This window comes from Balaenoptera physalus (assembly GCF_965194825.1).
Source record: "Balaenoptera physalus genome assembly, chromosome: 5".
NCBI classification, from domain to species: Eukaryota; Metazoa; Chordata; class Mammalia; order Artiodactyla; family Balaenopteridae; genus Balaenoptera; species Balaenoptera physalus.
The window spans coordinates 105,594,097-105,610,750 of NC_138884.1; the positions used below are offsets into that span (position 1 = coordinate 105,594,097).

General features: G+C 43.0%; 1 protein-coding gene and 1 long non-coding RNA gene across 7 annotated transcripts in view; one reads left to right on the plus strand and one right to left on the minus strand.

Moving 5' to 3' along the window:
* The window catches only part of LOC309661222, a 151,669-nt gene that overhangs the window by 115,767 nt on the left and 19,248 nt on the right, over window positions 1-16,654 (minus strand). The window lies entirely within an intron of this gene.
* Window positions 6,242-16,654, plus strand: part of FAM184B (family with sequence similarity 184 member B) — a 123,454-nt gene continuing 113,041 nt past the window's right edge. For all 6 annotated transcript variants that reach the window (XM_082462621.1, XM_082462622.1, XM_082462625.1 and 3 more), the window contains exon 1: window positions 6,242-6,400. In XM_082462621.1, the coding sequence (XP_082318747.1) occupies window positions 6,254-6,400 (147 nt within the window). In that variant the 5' untranslated portion in view covers window positions 6,242-6,253. The remainder of the gene's footprint in view (window positions 6,401-16,654) is intronic.

Below are 16,654 nucleotides of genomic sequence, written 5' to 3' on the forward strand. Positions count from 1 at the left end.
AAACGACATCATAATTTTGTCACACTGAAAGCAGCTCACAGCCCTCAGAGAGAGAAGAGGCCAGGCCAGCCCAGAGGCCTGGGGGCGCCCAAAGGAAGGAGGGAAAGAAATCTTTATTGCTATATGCACCATACATCAAAGGAAAGCCAAAAGAACTTCTGTGTGTCATGTTCCTTGTGAAGTTCTTTTAAAGTAAGAAATGCTCAAAACTCTTTTAAAACATTATGATACAACTTACCAGCGTGTTTGAGGGCAGGAGTCTGCTCTCTCATACGAGCCGGTAAGAGCTTTGCAACGCAGTTTATTTTCTAAATAGCATTCTCCTCTTGGAAAGAACAAAAACACAACAAAAAAACAAGGCCTGGCCAATCACTCCCACAGCCTGTGGGGATTATACGTCCATGGAACCAACACATGCAATGGACGAAACCCCAACCCACGTGTATATACACAAATATAGCCTCTGCACACATCCATGTAAACCATGAAAATTAAGGAAGTTGAAGGCAAACAAGGCAATTAAGAAAAACATGAAGTACTCTTCAGAAAGTACTCCTAATAATGATATATAAACATGTTTTATGGAAAAGGAGGGGGAAAACCTGGCATTTTTCAGAATTCTGCAGAAGCCAAAAAACCTTTAGCTTTTAAAAATAAAATATGACATAGGTGCTACACAGAGATGCAAAGCCATGAGAGCATATTTTAGGGACATGCAAACTAGTCTGAAAGATCAGTAGAAATAAGGCAGAGTAAGGAAAATAGTCTTGCAGGTAAAGGAGTTAAGTGAAATACTCAAAAATGTGATCTTGTTTTTAGATGAGCAGTAATAGTAACAATAGAGTTACCCATGCTGCTTAACTGATTAGGAAAGAAAATTTCTAAGCAAAGGATAAAAGATTGCCTTAGTAAATTACTACGGAAGAAATCACCTAAGGCTGCACTTAGATGATCAGTGTGATAAAGATGAATTTATCCAAGCTGTTGGACAACGGCTTAGACATCTGGAAAAACATAAGCTTGGATTCCAACCTCACTCCATGTATCAACATAAATCCCAGCTAGATCAAATATTTAAACATTTAAGAAAAATGAAGGGCTTCCCTGGTGGCGCAGTGGTTGAGAATCTGCCTGCCAATGCAGGGCACACGGGTTCGAGCCCTGGTCTGGGAAGATCCCACATGCCGCGGAGCAACTAGGCCCGTGAGCCACGATTACTGACCCTGCGCGTCTGGAGCCTGTGCTCGGCAACAAGAAAGGCCGCGATAGTGAGAGGCCCGCGCACCGCGATGAGGAATGGCCCCCGCTTGCCACAACTAGAGAAAGCCCTCGCACAGAAACGAAGACCCAACACAGCCATAGATAAATAAATAAATAAATTTAAAAAAAAAAAGAAAAATGAAACCATAGAAGTGCTAGGAGAAACTATTCTTGGATGGGGAAGACCTTTCTAAGCATGATGCAAAAGCCAGAAAATATGAGAAAAGATAAACAGATTTACCTACATAAAAATTCAAGATATTTATAGAGCATAAGAAAGATAAATTGCTAACTGGGGGAAATGTTTGCAACATGTATGGTAAGTAAAGTGCTAAAAGCCCCTGCAAAGGAAGATCATGTAATAAGTGTTAAAAAATGATTAAAGACAACAATTTTGGTGATACAAACTTTAGCACTTTATGAAGTGGAATAAAATGGGGTGGAAGGCCGGAGGCTTTTATAGGATAAAGAATAAAGAACAAGGAAGAGAAAAATAGAAAATATCTGATAGGCTGGGGTCGCCTAGTCAACCTTGTTTTGAGTAAGAAGAAGCTAAGTAGAGAGCCCAGAGCTGGCTTGGTGTTTGGGGATTGGCTGACTGGATATACTGTGTTTCTGGTCGCACAGAGCATTACAGGGACACAAAAGTTATCTAGGTGTTGGTTTGCTGACATGGCACCCACACAGTAGCAGCCCCATCTTGGGCCTAGAAAGTTACTTCAACATATAGACAAAAAGAGTGCACAAAAAGTTTAATTCCAATGACTGATCAATTTGTGGAAAGGTGTTTTAACAGCGCTACTAGTAATCAAACAAATGGTGTAGGGGAGACACTCTTCCCCTTTTCAATTGGAAGATATTTCAAGATCACTAGCATGGGAAAACATGCATTTTTGAGCACTATTAATGAGTATAATTTGGAATAACTATTCCAGAACAGTATAGACTATATAAAGATTTAAAATTTGCATACTCTTTGAAACCAGTTTATTCGAGGATTTACTCCTATGGAAATACTTGCACATCTGTGCAAAGATCCGTGTATAATATCGTGTAGGAAGTTTTCCTGATGCAATGGTAATCTCCAAATACACTACCAGGCAGACTATCCCAGATGTCATGGACAGCAAATCCTTACAGCCCAAATTAAGATGCTCAAATCCCATGGTTTATTGAATCACTTTTAAACAGAAGCCAATTGGAAAGCATAGTGAAGGTTAAGACATTTAGGATAGGGTGCCAGGGAGGTGGGAGGACCACGTTACCTAAATCCTGGGGTATGCAGTGTTGTTGTCCTGTCTGCTGCAGCAGCCTTGACTTCTGAACGTGCAGTTTTGAGAACCACAGTTGAAACTGAAAGAGGGGCTCAGCAGGTGGAGGGTGCCTAGAGTCTATAGGTGCTTGCTCTGTGAGAAATGTGCAAAGGCAAGTATGCCTGGTTAATGGCCTGCTGAGAGCCATGATTTTTATCTGTGTTTCTGGGGCAGGACATTCACGGGGCCAGAATGAGTGTCAACAACAAATGGCATTTTAGGGATGATACAGCTGTCAGCCTGAAGGCGGCATCATCTTTACCTTAAATCTTTGGTCTTTCCATCTTTTTCCACCTGTTAGTAGCACTCTTGTTTGTTCACTCCTTTTTACATATATTCCATTCTATCTTTATCCTGTCTTACAGTACACTCTGTACTTAACACATTTTAAGAATTCCATCCAACATAAGTTTCATATATCCTTTTTGGTTTTCCTGTCCTTTAGAACAGAATTGAATATTCTCATAATACAGCAAACATTATAAACATATATGAAACATTTTTCTTAAAATATAAAAAAAGAATTGTTCAATAACGGGTGGGGTAAATATGTTGTATATAATGGAATACTGGCTGTTTAAAATGGGAATGTAGATTGTTATTGGCAAAAGAAAAATAAGATTGAGTGAATAGGGTTCCAAAACATTATTACAGTATCTCATTTATTTTAAAATACATATATGTACTTAACATTTTCTAGGTGTTTTCAGAGAGATGTCTACAAGAATCTTCAAAATATTAACAGCAATTTTCTTTGAGTGTGGGATTTGGGGTGATTTTTGCTTTCTTCTTATACCCATTTTTGATATTATTACAGGTGAGATTGAGGAGAGGGGTAACTAAAAGAAGCTTATATGTTTATAATCTAAAGAAAAAACAAATCAATTGTAGTTTTAAAAAGTTTTGGATTGCCAGCACTGTGCTCTGGGAAGAACAGCCTTTGAAGTTGGATAGACTCAGATCCATTTACTAGCTGTATAAAATTGGGTACTTAGCCTCCCTTAGCTTCAATTTTCTAGTGTGTAGAATGAGAATAATAAGTGCCTTAGTGGGGGTGAGAACATGTGCAAAGAGCGTGGCATAATTCCAAGATCACATTAGTGGGCTAATAAATGCCCTGTATTAGACAAAGCACATAGTCCTCTTCTGCCCTCTATTTCATTCCTGATAGTGTGAAAAGAGCTACTAGTCACGGTGCTAGAAAACCCCAGCAAACTGCAAAGGACTCTTTCCAAGACAGGCCAGCTTGTGGTACCTTGATTACAGGAACTGCAGTCCAACAAAGCCTGATAAGTGAATCTGCTTTCCCCACTGTCTGCCACTATAAAGTTGAAAGTATAATATATCCAACCGGAAAATGTTTTGGCCCCCAGACTTAATAAGATCATAATTAAATAACTAAAACTTGGAGTTAGAAAGCAGTATTACTAAACTTTAGTGTGTATAAGATCATCAAGAGCAGTGGTTCTCAATCCTGTTCACACCCAATATCACCTTTTCTATAATGTTCATGGTATTATCTTGAAATTCATAGATAATTTTTTACATTAGTAAACACATTTTAAAAATCAGTATAATTTCTTGACAGTAACAGAAAGGAGAAATAAAAGGAAAGCAATTATAATTAAATCATTTCAGTATGGAAATGCTCTGGCTTGATTAACTTTATGACATAATGTGATACTCAGACGCTTGCACATATTGGCAGACTCACCATGAATGTGGCAGTTACAATACAAGTGTGTTGTATCAGCAACCAAATATGAGCCACAAAGCCATTGATGATGTGAGTTTCCACAGAGGTGAACAACTTTTGATAAAGTTCTGAATCAAAAAGGCTATTTTTCTTCTACTTTACAAAGTGGTTGAATTCCTGTAAAATGTAGTATATAGTAAGAGCCTGCAGAAAATACTCTAAATTTGGAATTAAGTAGGACGCTCATTTAAAATGTGGATTCTGGATCCTCACCTCCAGAGATTTTGACTCATGGAATCTAAGATAGGACCAAGAGTCTACATCAACCTCCTGGCAGTGATTCTGATTCAGGCATTCAGTTTTCTAATTGAATTGGGGGAGGGGGTAGTTGTCCTGGAGAGGGAACCTAAGAGGATAAACTAGGAACCAAAACCCAGGTTGGCTATGCCTATGTAGTATAATGTATTGGGGTGAAAGTAAGGAATTTAGAATAGGAATATCTCGGTTTCAGACACAACTCTGCTACTTGTAATTGCCTTACTTGGTACAAGTTTTCTGTATTTCCTCATCTATAAAAATGGGTATTGTTACCTGCAGTGTGGAGGGATGGGATCGTGGTTTCTGAGACCCCTTGAGGTTTGCTTGTTTTTTTTCAAGATTATTAAAACTTCTGATATAAAGCAGTTTGTAAAATGAAATATATTAACCATGCAAATTGCTTATTATTTTGATGCTATTTTTCACACTTTAGGAAATTCTGATCAGGATGGTGTCACTTTCCCCAAAGTCCACTGTTTGAAACCAGAGAAAGCAAGTCACAAAGAAATTTGGGCCACTAACCCCTCCACTCGCCAAACAAACGAAAAACACACAAACTCGTAATCCAAAGACTTGACAGGATTCTGGCTCCGGGTGGCCGGTGGCCAGGTGTGTGGATGAGTCGCTTCACCTTCCCTGGGATCGGTTTACTCAGACTTGCAGCTCCATTTGTTACTCACCTACTCCTCCATTCCTCTTGGCTTCCTCCTTTCCCACACCTGCCACCATCCTTTCTACCCCTGTCTTTGACTTTTTTCTCTGCTTTCTTACACTACACATTCCCTCACTACGTACTCTGCGCTTTCTCGTCCCAGATTTCGGTCACCAGCTCCTCGGCAGCCCTTTTGGCTTCTTCCCTTTGGTAATCTCCGGCAATTCTCCCGCAACGTCCGGGGTCCTTCTTAAAGTGGGGGAAGGGGGGCTCCCACCCTCAGCCCAGGCAGGGGCCCAAAACGTATGCCCGGGTCCCCGCACCTCGTTGCGTCCCCGCGACTCGCTTTCCTCTCCCCGCCCCTCTCTCGGCACCCCCCCCCCCCCAACCCTCAGCGCCGAGCTCCGAGGCTCCTGAGTCGCTGGCTGAGGGCACCCGTCAAGGTACCCGGTGTCTCGCCATCCATTCGCCAGCAGCACGTCGCCAGGGTCCCTTCCCCACACCAAACGCCCCAGCTGCCCGAGGCTGAGGCCGGCTCTTCTTCCTCCTTGGCCTGGGATGCCCACCACGGGCGGGGTCCGTCGCCGCTGAGTCCGGAGCCCTGCGCCACCCACGTGTCCCAGAGCGCCGCGCCTGGCCAGCGCAAACCTCTCCAAGGCCACTGGCTCCTCGTCGCTGAAGCTGATTGCAGGCGAAACCCGCACGGGCCCGGGAGCTGCGCGCGGGTCACGAGAGGCACGTGCGGGTCCTCGGCGCTTCGCCGCAGGGTGCGGGTGCCCGCAGAGCCAGCAAGCGAGCGAGGGCGGGAGGAGGAAGGGTGGGCGCGCGGGCGGCGGGGTGGCGGACACCCGGTGGAAGCAGGAGCCACGCGGTGGCGCGGGCGGCGAGACTGCAGTGCCACCTCTCCCGAGAAAGCCCACACACTCACACGCCCGCGCGCGCAAGCACCTGCACACCGTGGGCATCGAGAAGCCGAGCCATCGTGAGGCTTTGAGTGCCGGACGCGTTTCAGCGATGGCTTCTGCCCTCAACAGCAAAATTCACGCGCCCGGGACTTGCCCGGGCTCCAAAGCCGATGCCGGAGGTGGCGCCGGCTGGAGAATGGACTGTGATCCCGAGATGCACGTGAAAATGTGCAAGAAGATCGCCCAGCTCACCAAGGTAACGTGAGGCGCTGCAGGCCGGCCAGCTGCGCGTCCGGGGCGCCCCGGGCCGGGGAGGGAGTGCGGACGCGCCCGAGGGAGGCCCAGGCAGAATCCGAGCTGAAACTTTGCCTCGGAGGCCAACCCGGGAGGGAAGCGGTCCTAAATCTTGGTGACCTTCTGGAGGCACCATCCTAAAGCAGCTGAGAGAAAGGATCCTTGCCAAGGAAACTCCTACAGCCTCTGCGCTGAGCAGGTGGTCTGTGCTCCCAGGGTGGGAATGTGAATCGAGTTGAATCAGTGCTGTGGTGTTTGTGTGTGTGTTTCCTTGCGGGCTCTGCTAAAGTGATAGTGCCTGGAATGTTGTGATTTCATTCATCGCCGTACTTTACAGGCGGGGAGGAGGTCATGTGGGCTATTTAAACATTTGATTCATTTGTTGAGTGCCAGCAGCTTGCGTGTCACTGTAGTAAACCTGGAAGGCAGCCCAGGGGACTTACTATCTAACTGGGTACAGAGCATAAATGGGGAAGTGAACGATTCACCATTTAATTACTGGATTACAAAGGACCTCGGGAGGTCAGCCCCCCCCCATCTCCCTACCTCATCCCAGGGCCCTGATTGAACCTCCAGGGACTGTAGTGTCTTCCTTATGAAGACCAGCAAGAAGATGACACCCTGTCCTTTGTTAGCCCCCTGCAGCTTCCCAATTAGGAGCTCCTTGTGGTAGGTTCCCCTCCTGTGCCTGGGGTGTAGATGGAAAACAACATCCCTCTCTGTCTTTTATACAAGGTCCCAAGTGCCTGAATTTAGCTAGTTGCCTTGGGGTTTCCTTTCTATCTCGTAATAATTACTCCTGATAACATGCCTGCTAGTGGAACATCCGGTCCAGGTTCTGTGTATGGGACATACTCTTCCCCAACTATCTTCCTCCCACTTCCCACACCTACTTTTTTGTGGGATCACAGGAATTTTCCTCCCTGATTATTTTGCCAGAAGGAAGAGAGCACAGAGACCTGGAATTGGACACTAGCTGCCTTCTCCTATCCCTCCCATTAACTTCTTCACATTTTTTGCAAATGAGCCTGTATCCAAACAGTGATCTCTTTAGTCAAGGATGGAAAGGGGGGAATGGAGATACTCCTTGGAGGCCTTGGCATGTGCTGCTTGGCACCACTGATCTAATCTGGAGTCATCCAAATAGTGACATCTACCCAAAAAAGTACTGATGTGAGGCGCTGGGCACAGTATAAGGCATCTTCATCTTCAAAGAACCTAAAATAGTTTTAGAGAAACAAGGTTGGAGAGAAACCTAAACTCTATAATCAGTTGCTAAATTGGATGTTTCAAGTTGTGAGTGCTATAGAAGTAGAAACAAAGGATAAGTCATTATGGGTAGGAACATTTAGGAGACACTTTATGGAAGAGATGAACCCTGAACTCAGTTTGAATTTATAGAGTGCCTACTGTGTGCCAGGCACTGTGCTCAATATCGATGGCATAAAACTGAGTAAGATAGGAACCCTGCCCTTGTGATGAGACAAATGCATAAACACATCATTTCAATATAATGTGGTAATGGTAGTCATTCTGCCCATTAATATTGATATTTTGGCACAATTATTATGTGCCAAGCACTGAAGGATACAGCAGTGAAGAAAGCAGCCATGATCCCTAGTGCATAGTAGGCAGTGTTTCTCAAAGTATATTCTGCATTAGAAATCACAGTTGATTCTTATTATGTAGGGCCTCTCTTTACCATTTTTCATGCTAATTGTTTAAATTAGACATTTTTAATATTGATATTGATATGCCACCTTTCTTTTGGCTACCTTTCGTATGTGATATTTTCCATCTCGTTATATTTAATCTTTCTGTAAGTTTTATTTTAGTTGTATCTCTGATAGGTGAATTTAATCCATGTGCGTTTACTGTGATAACTAACATATTGGGACTTATTCTTCCAACATATTTTGTGTTTTTCATTTACTATCCTGGATTAGTTAAATGATCTATATTCCCTCATTTTCCACTGCTGGTTTGAGGGCTTCTGGCATTATTCCTATTCTTCTCAGCCTTGTCTTTTATTTCTCCACATACATATTTAACTATAGTTTTTCTAACAAAGTTATCACATAATTCTTTCTTCCTACAAAAGAGCTTTGCATACTTTACCCATTTAATAGCCCTCCCCTTTCCCTTCTTGTCATTGTTGTCTAGAGTTTTTTACCTTTTAAAATTTACAATCATTTTTATACTTGAGTTCTTTAAATTTACTGACATTTTACCAATTCTTCTATGCCCTATTTTTTTCTTGAATCCATAGCCTTCTCTTTTGGTTCACTTTTCTTCTAGCTGAAGTTCATCATTTAATAGTTCTTTCCGTAGGGGTCTTGGTGGGGTAAGAAATTCTTTGTATATTTGGAAATGTCTGTATTTTGCCCTCACTGTTGGATGGTCATTTATTTGGGTATAAAATTCTAGTGATGGGACTTCCCTGGTGGTGCAGTGTTAAGAACCTGCCTGCCAATGCAGGGGACATGGGTTCAATCCCTGGTCCGGGAAGATCCCCCCACATGCTGTGGAGCAACTAAGCCCGTGCGCCTCAACTACTGAGCCTGCGCTCTAGAGACTGCACATGCCACAACTACTGAAGCCCGCACACCTAGAGCCCGTGCGTACTCTGCAAGAGAAGCCACCGCAATGAGAAGCACGTGCACCCCAATGAAGAGTAGCCCCCGCTTGCTGCAACTAGAGAAAGCCCACGCAGAGCAACGAAGACCCAACACACCCAAAAATAAATAAATAAAATAAATAAATTTTAAAAAATTCTAGTGAACAGCTATTTTCCCATAGCACAGTGTTGATAGCGTTCTATTGTCTTCAGGTACTAATTGCTGCTGGTAAAATCCTACTGCCTATCAAATTTTCATTCCTTTGTAGATAATCTACCTTTTCTATTGGTAGCATTTGTGTATGTGTATTTTGACGTTTAGCAGTTTCATTAGAACTCTCTAGTTGGTAGTGAATGTACTTTCTATTGAAGACTCAGGTGCTCTCTTTAATTCTGGAAAATTATCAATGATTTTGTGTTCAGATATTGTTTCTCTGTCATTGCCTCCATTCAGTTTTCTGCAACTGCCATTAGCTGAGTTAAGGAAGCCTCTCCATCCATATCCTAAAATGTTATTAAAAATCTTTTTGTCTCTATTGTATACTGGTGAATTCCTTAATCCTGTCTTCCTATTTCCCAATCCTCTAAATAATATGTCCAATCCAGAGTTTTTCCCATCTATTAAGTTTTATTTATTTTAAAAATTTATTTATTGGGCTTCCCTGGTGGCGCAGTGGCTGAGAGTCTGCCTGTCAATGCAGGGGACACGGGTTCGAGCCCTGGTCTGGGAAGATCCCACATGCCGCGGAGCAACTGGGCCCGTGAGCCACGATTACTGAGCCTGCGCGCCTGGAGCCTGTGCTCTGCAACAAGAGAGGCCGCGATAGTGAGAGGCCCGCGCACCGCGATGAGGAATGGCCCCCGCTTGCCACAACTAGAGAAAGCCCTCGCACAGAAACGAAGACCCAACACAGCCATAAATAAATAAATAAATAAAAGTTTTAAAAAAATTTATTTATTTATTTATTTTTGTCTGTGTTGGGTCTTCGTTGCTGCACGCGGGCTTTCTCTAATTCTGGAGAACTGGGGCTACTCTCTGTTGCGGTGTGCGAGCTTCTCATTGTGGTGGCTTCTCTTGTTGCAGAGCACGGGCTCTAGGCGAATGGGCTTCAGTAGTTGTGGCACGCAGGCTCAGTAGTTGTGGCTCGCGGGCTCTAGAGCGCAGGCTCAGTAGTTGTGGCGCACGGGCTTAGTTGCTCTGTGGCATGTGGGATCTTCCCGGACCAGGGATCGAACCTTTGTCCCCTGCATTGGCAGGCAGATTCTTAACCACTGTGCCACCAGGGAAGCCCCATCTATTAAGTTTTAGAATTACATTTTTCATTTCTAAGGTTACTGTTCTTGCTTCCTTTCTGTCTGATTTGGATAACTTCTTAATTTTTATAGCTTTATTGAAGTATAATTTACATACCATAAAATCCATCTAAACATACAATTCACCATCTTTTAGTAAATTTACAGAGTTGTTGCATCATAACCATAGTCCAGTTTTAGGACGTTTCTATCACCATCCTTTGTATCGATTTGTAGTCAGTCCCTGTTCCTACCCCAATACCAGGCAACCACTGATCTACTTTCTGTCTTCATAAATTTATCCTTTCCAGATATTTCATATCGGTGAAATGATACAACATGTATTTCCATCTGGCTTTTTTCACTTAGTTGCTAAATCTCAGCATCAGGTTTTTGATGTTCATCAATGGTTGTAGCATATGTCATTCATTCATTCCCTTTTATTACTCAGTAGTATCCCATTGTATGGATACACCATTTTCTGATGATCATATTCGCCAGTTAATAGGCATTTGGATTGTTTCCACTCTGGGGCTATTATGAATCACGCTGCTACAAACATTACATTCTTGCACACACATTTTTGTTACTCTTGGGTAAATACCTAGGAATGGGATTGTTGGGTTGTATAGTAAATTTATGTTTGACTTTCTAAGAAACTGCCAAATGACTTTCCGAAGTGACTGTGCCATCTTACATTTTCCAGCCTACTTTTCCAGGAGGATTAGGAACCACCCCAGGCACCCAGTTCTCAAATACAGTGAAGTGCACTTCTCCCTTTCCTCCTCTGTGCACTCACTTCCCTCGGATATTTCCTCTCCTGAAATGACTTCATCTCTATAAGTTGAATCCTACTTATCTTTTAAGTCTCACTTCCCACAAGAAAAATCTTTGAAAAAAATCTCACTTTTGTAATTAGTCATGTATTCATTAATCACTAATTGTATATTCGTTATTTCTTTCTTATTAATCTGTTTTTCCAGAAGTTTGTACAATGTCTGGCACATAGTAGACCCTCAGTAAGCTTGTTAAATTTAAAGTTTCCGCCTACGGATTTGGTTAATATTTCTTTCATCATGCTTATCCATCTGATATTATAGTTGATTGGTATATAGTATGTCCCTTAAGATAATAAGCTCCTTAATTTATTCACAATCCTTTGCATCTGGTAAACACTCATTATGTGTTTTGTTGGTTTTTTTTTTTTTTTTGGCTGTGTTTGGCTGTGTAGCCCCTATAAGGGCTACGGTGGAATCAAGTGCCTATTTGTCTTCTTTGCAAAGCCTTTGACATACTTACTCATCCTCTGTGTGCACAGCAGTTCTGCATGGCAAGGAGACGAGCACCATCTCTAATTGAGAGAATTAATATCTGAGACCCAAGAAAGGGTCAGTATTCTTGCCTGATGTCACATTAGGATGTAGTGACAGAACCAGGGCATCCAGAACCCAGTGTTAGGTGTGTGTGTGAGGGTGGTGCTTCTTCCCTGGTCATCCTTGTGTTTCCATAACCTCTCTCAATCATCTTTAGTGCTCTTTCCCAGGCGAGGGGAAATGTAGATGTAATCAGTGAGGCTGAGGGCCAGAGCTAGGTCTGCAGAGCTCTTTCCCCTTTCTCCCTTGTTTCTCATGGAGTGATCTGCCCGCAGAAGCACACATTCTGCTCTGTCAGCCGTGCCGTCGATTTTACAGGGGTAGGTGCAGTTCTGGGAGGAAGAAATGCCCTGGCCCAGTATTGTGACTAGGTGGGTAAATATCAGGAATGCAGCCTGCCCGTGGGTATGTCACATTCTTTAATATTATATCGGTAATGTGTTATTTTGGTCTCAAAACAGCCTCACGCCTTGGTCTTGTATTTCAATTAGTTCGTTGGAGAAGAAGGATTTTGTTTATTGGCCTTTCCTAAAGACCCACCACACAGATCTTAGGATGAATTCCGTTTTGAGGAATTTGGTAAAGTGTTATAGTAAAAACGAATTCTGTCATTGGGAGAGCATCCTCGCCTGAGAGCAGGGGACCTTTGAGTTGCAGTGTAGTACTTATTTGTAGATCCTTCCTTCCTTCCTTCCGTGGGAGGTTCTGGAGGTCAGAGTCACCACTCCCAGCACAGTAGCATGACCAGACCAAGCGAACTGTGTCTCCCCACGTTCCAGAACCTTACTGAGGTCTATGGAGACACATTAGCGAGGACAGTCATATTGGATGTTGAGGGGAGAGAGTGGATTGTTTAGGGATGGGGTAGGGGGAATGCTGTTATGGAGAATAGACCCTGAGTATAAAATCAGAAATATTAAGGAAAAGAATGATAATTTCTACTCCAGGATATCTTTTAAATGAATTTAAACTTGATTTATCTCTAGAGGGGTGCTTCTTACTCTTATTTATACTAATAAATATAAAAGAAAATTAAATGTGAATAAAAATGAGGTCACCTGGAGAGCTAACAATTTGGGGGTTACTCTTGGAACGCTCTTACTCCTGATCCCTGCATGGCTGGTATCAGCTAAAATGCTATCTCTTCAGAGAGACTTTTCTGACTTTCCAATCCAAAGGGGCCAACCTGCTTTATCTGTAATTGAGAAAAATAGTCCTTTCTTCCTTGGTGATTTGTTGTGAAGGTTCACTAACTTAAGGAATGTAAGTGGAGCATCTCACCCGGCGGAGAGACTATTGTAAGCCTGATAGATGTTGGTTTCCCTTCCCTTGCTGAGCTAGAAGAATTGCAGAGGGACAGGACCACTGCCCAGTTGTCAAAACCGGCAACTAGGAACAAAGCCAGGCCTTCTCTGGACTGAGAGGCCAGGGCAGTGTCCCAGGCAGTAGGAGTGACGCTGACTGCCACACGAGTCCTCAAGCAGGCTGCCACTTGAGCCCTGTGTTTTCATGGCTTGAAGTTGTGGAAGTTTTATGCACCCACTGACTCCCTTAGTTTCTCTGAAAATACCCTCCTGCCTGCAGGAGCTAGTGTAGGGACAGATGTTTAAACGGTTCCATACCAGTTTGCTTTAGGATTCTAGATTTGAAAACTGCAGATCTGTTTTAACAGGCCCTCTCTGTTGGAATCTTTTAGTTTAACAAAGTGACTCATAGGGTGTACAGACAGCTATCTCACAGAAATCTTCTTGCCATAAAACAGGATGAAGTACACCTTAAATTGGGTGTCTTTGAACCCTACTAAGATGCCTCTACTTTTGCATAACCATTCTGATCTCTGCACTTCCCCCTGGCCTTGCTCCAATCCTTTCTCCACACAGCAGCCAGAGTGATACTAAAATTGAATCATGCCCTCCTACACTGCTGTAGAATGTTGCAGCTGCTTTGGAAAACAGTCTGGCGATTCCTCAAGTAATTAACAGAGAGTTATCATATGAGCCAGAAATTCCATGCCTAGGTATAAACCCAAGAGAAATTAACTTGTACACAGTATTCAGAGCAACATTATTCATAATAGCCAAAAAAAACGGAAATAAATGAAATGTCCATCAACCGAAGACTGGATAAATAAAATATGGTACAAAGTACAATGGGGGTAGTGACTGAGGGATGCAAGGTTTCTTTTTGAGTCATGAGAATATTCTTCAGTTGACTCTAGTGATAGTTACACAACTCTGTGAATTGAATTGTACAGTTTAAATGGGTGAATTGTATGGTCTCAAGAATTATATCTCAGTTAAGCTGTTAACATTAAAAGAAACGAAAACAAACTGAATTTTCTCCTGTTTAAATCCAGTTCTGAAGCAAGTCCTGATGACTTTAACCCCATAAACGCAACGAGTCAGTCCACCTCGTTTCTGCATTTCCGCCTCCGCCCTAGTCCAAGCCGCCTTCCCCTCCGGCCCCCAACCCCTGCTGCGGCCTCCTCGTGGTCTACCCTTGCCCCCGCTCTCAGCGGCAAGAATTATCTTATATAGTATAAACCAGAGCATGCCATTCTTCCGTTTAGAACCCACAAATGGCTTCTCGTTTCACTTGGAATAAAATCGGTCCACCTAAAGTAAATTCTTTAATTGGTCACTGGGGGTGGCTGCAGTCTACTTCTCGCCGTCATCTCCTTGGCCGCACTGGCCTTCTTCCAGGCTTTCAGATGCGCCAGGCTGGTGCCACCTGGAGCCTTTGTCCTCGCGGTTTCTTCAGCCTGCTCCTGACTTGGTTCAGATGTCTCTTCAGGGAGGGCCTCCTTGCTCACCTAGACCGTGAGATTTCCTCAGCTGCATCTGCTGTTTCCATTTTTTTCCTCTGTTAATCTATTTATGGCCTTCTCTTCCCCACTAAGGAAGTTCCTTGAGGGCAGAAATTTCTGTCTGCTCTGTTCTCTCCTATACCCCCTGGTGCCTAGAACAGTGCCTGGTTAGTGATCGGTGCCCTGCAAGTGTTCGTTGATGGACTAAATGAACAAAAAACTCTTCCTGGACCTCCCGCAGCTCCTAGGATAAAATAGCACATTTCAAACACAGCCTAGGTACAGTCGTCTTATGGGAGAGTGGGAAGGCTCCTTTCTCAAGGCCAGAACTCAGGAGGTGCTAGTATCTAATTTCTAGTTTTCCGAGCACAGTGGAGAACTGGCATATCTGACAAATAAGTGGACATCCCCCATGCCCTCCCAGGCCAACATCTGACTTAGTCACTCCCAGCACCTGACCACAGACACAGGGTTGGACCAAACTTGGTGCCTCCATATGGTCAGATCCACATTCCTTCAGAACACTAGAATTATGAGGTGAAATAAAAACAACGGTGATCAATCATACACAGAAATCACAACCATTTTAGAAAAATCAAGAATACAGAGAAGCAAAAAGAAAAAGATTTTAAAGTATCCCCAAACACATAATAACTACAGTGATATAATAACTAATACCATTTTTTGCAGAGCCTACTATCTGATTTCTCATACAAATATAGACATGTAATTTTTAAAAAGAGAGTTATATCACACATAACTATTGTGTTACCTGGGTTTTTTCCCCTTCGCAGTAAATCTAGAACCCTTCAACACAATTTTTAATGGTTGTATCAATAGTCCCTTGCATAAATATTGCATAATTTAACTTCTTTCATTTATGACACACTTAGTGCCTTTTATGTGCCAGGTAAAATCCCTTATCTCATGGACCTTACAGAGAGAAGTAGAAAGAAGCTCTCAAATACAATAGAAGCCCTCCTATTCAATGTCATGTGAACATTTTGAATAATTGAAAATGAAAACTATAAAAGAAAAAAACCTAACACATAACTTTTTTAACTTAAAACAGGTGTCAGCACTGAGTTCCAATGGGCAGGTGCAAACAGTTGTTAATTAAGGAAGGGAGGGGATGCAAGACAAGGGAGGAACGGTCAAGAGAAACAATAGTACAGCCTTGGGGCAGGGTCCTGGTTCCCATCAAGGGATACACACAACAATATCTTTGAGCTGTTTTGTAGAAACTGAAACCTCCACAAGGTGGGAGAAGTTAACTGTGTGCTGCCCACAAGCAAGTAGACCCAAGACTTGTTGGAACCAGAAGGTTGATGATATTGACTCCCACTTACCTCACCACCAACCAATCAGAAGAATGTCCACCAGCTGATCATGCCCTCTTTGAACCATTACTATAAAACTTCTCACGGTACCCTCCAGGTCGGGACACAGAGTTCTGAGGGCATTAGCCTGCTGTGGCCCCTTTTGCCTGGCAAAGCAATAAAACTATTCTTTTCTACTTCACCCAAAATAAAAAAAAAAGGGTCAGCAAACCATGTCCCAGGCCAAATTAGTCTGCTGCCCATTTTTATATGGCTTGCGAGTCAAGGATGGTTTTTACAGTTTGAAAAAAAATACAAAATAAGAACAAGATTTGGTGACACATGAAAAGTACATGAAATTCAAATTTAGTGTCCAAAATAAAGTTTTATTGGGACATAGCCATGCATATTCACTTAGACATCGTCTCAGGTAGCTTTTGTGCTAAAATGGCAGATTTGAATCATTGTGACAGAGACTGAGTAAAGCCTAAAATAATTACTGCCTGGCCCTTTACAAAAAAAAAGTGTGAGGATCTCTAATTAAAACATGTGGGTGAACACTCATTCACTAATCATTTCATGTGAGGCTCAGTTTCAATTCTTTGGGACGGCCTGCTGATTGACATTTACCTTATTTGTCTTGTATAAACTACAGCTATAGTTAGAGTGACCTTTTAATTTATCATCCAAACTGAGACACTTCTGAGAATGAAAGGGGGCATTAAACCAGAAAGTGCGCTGAAACAACAGGTGTAAACAGGGACTGTCCTGGCCTGACCGGGTGTAAGGTCACCCTGCCCATAATGCA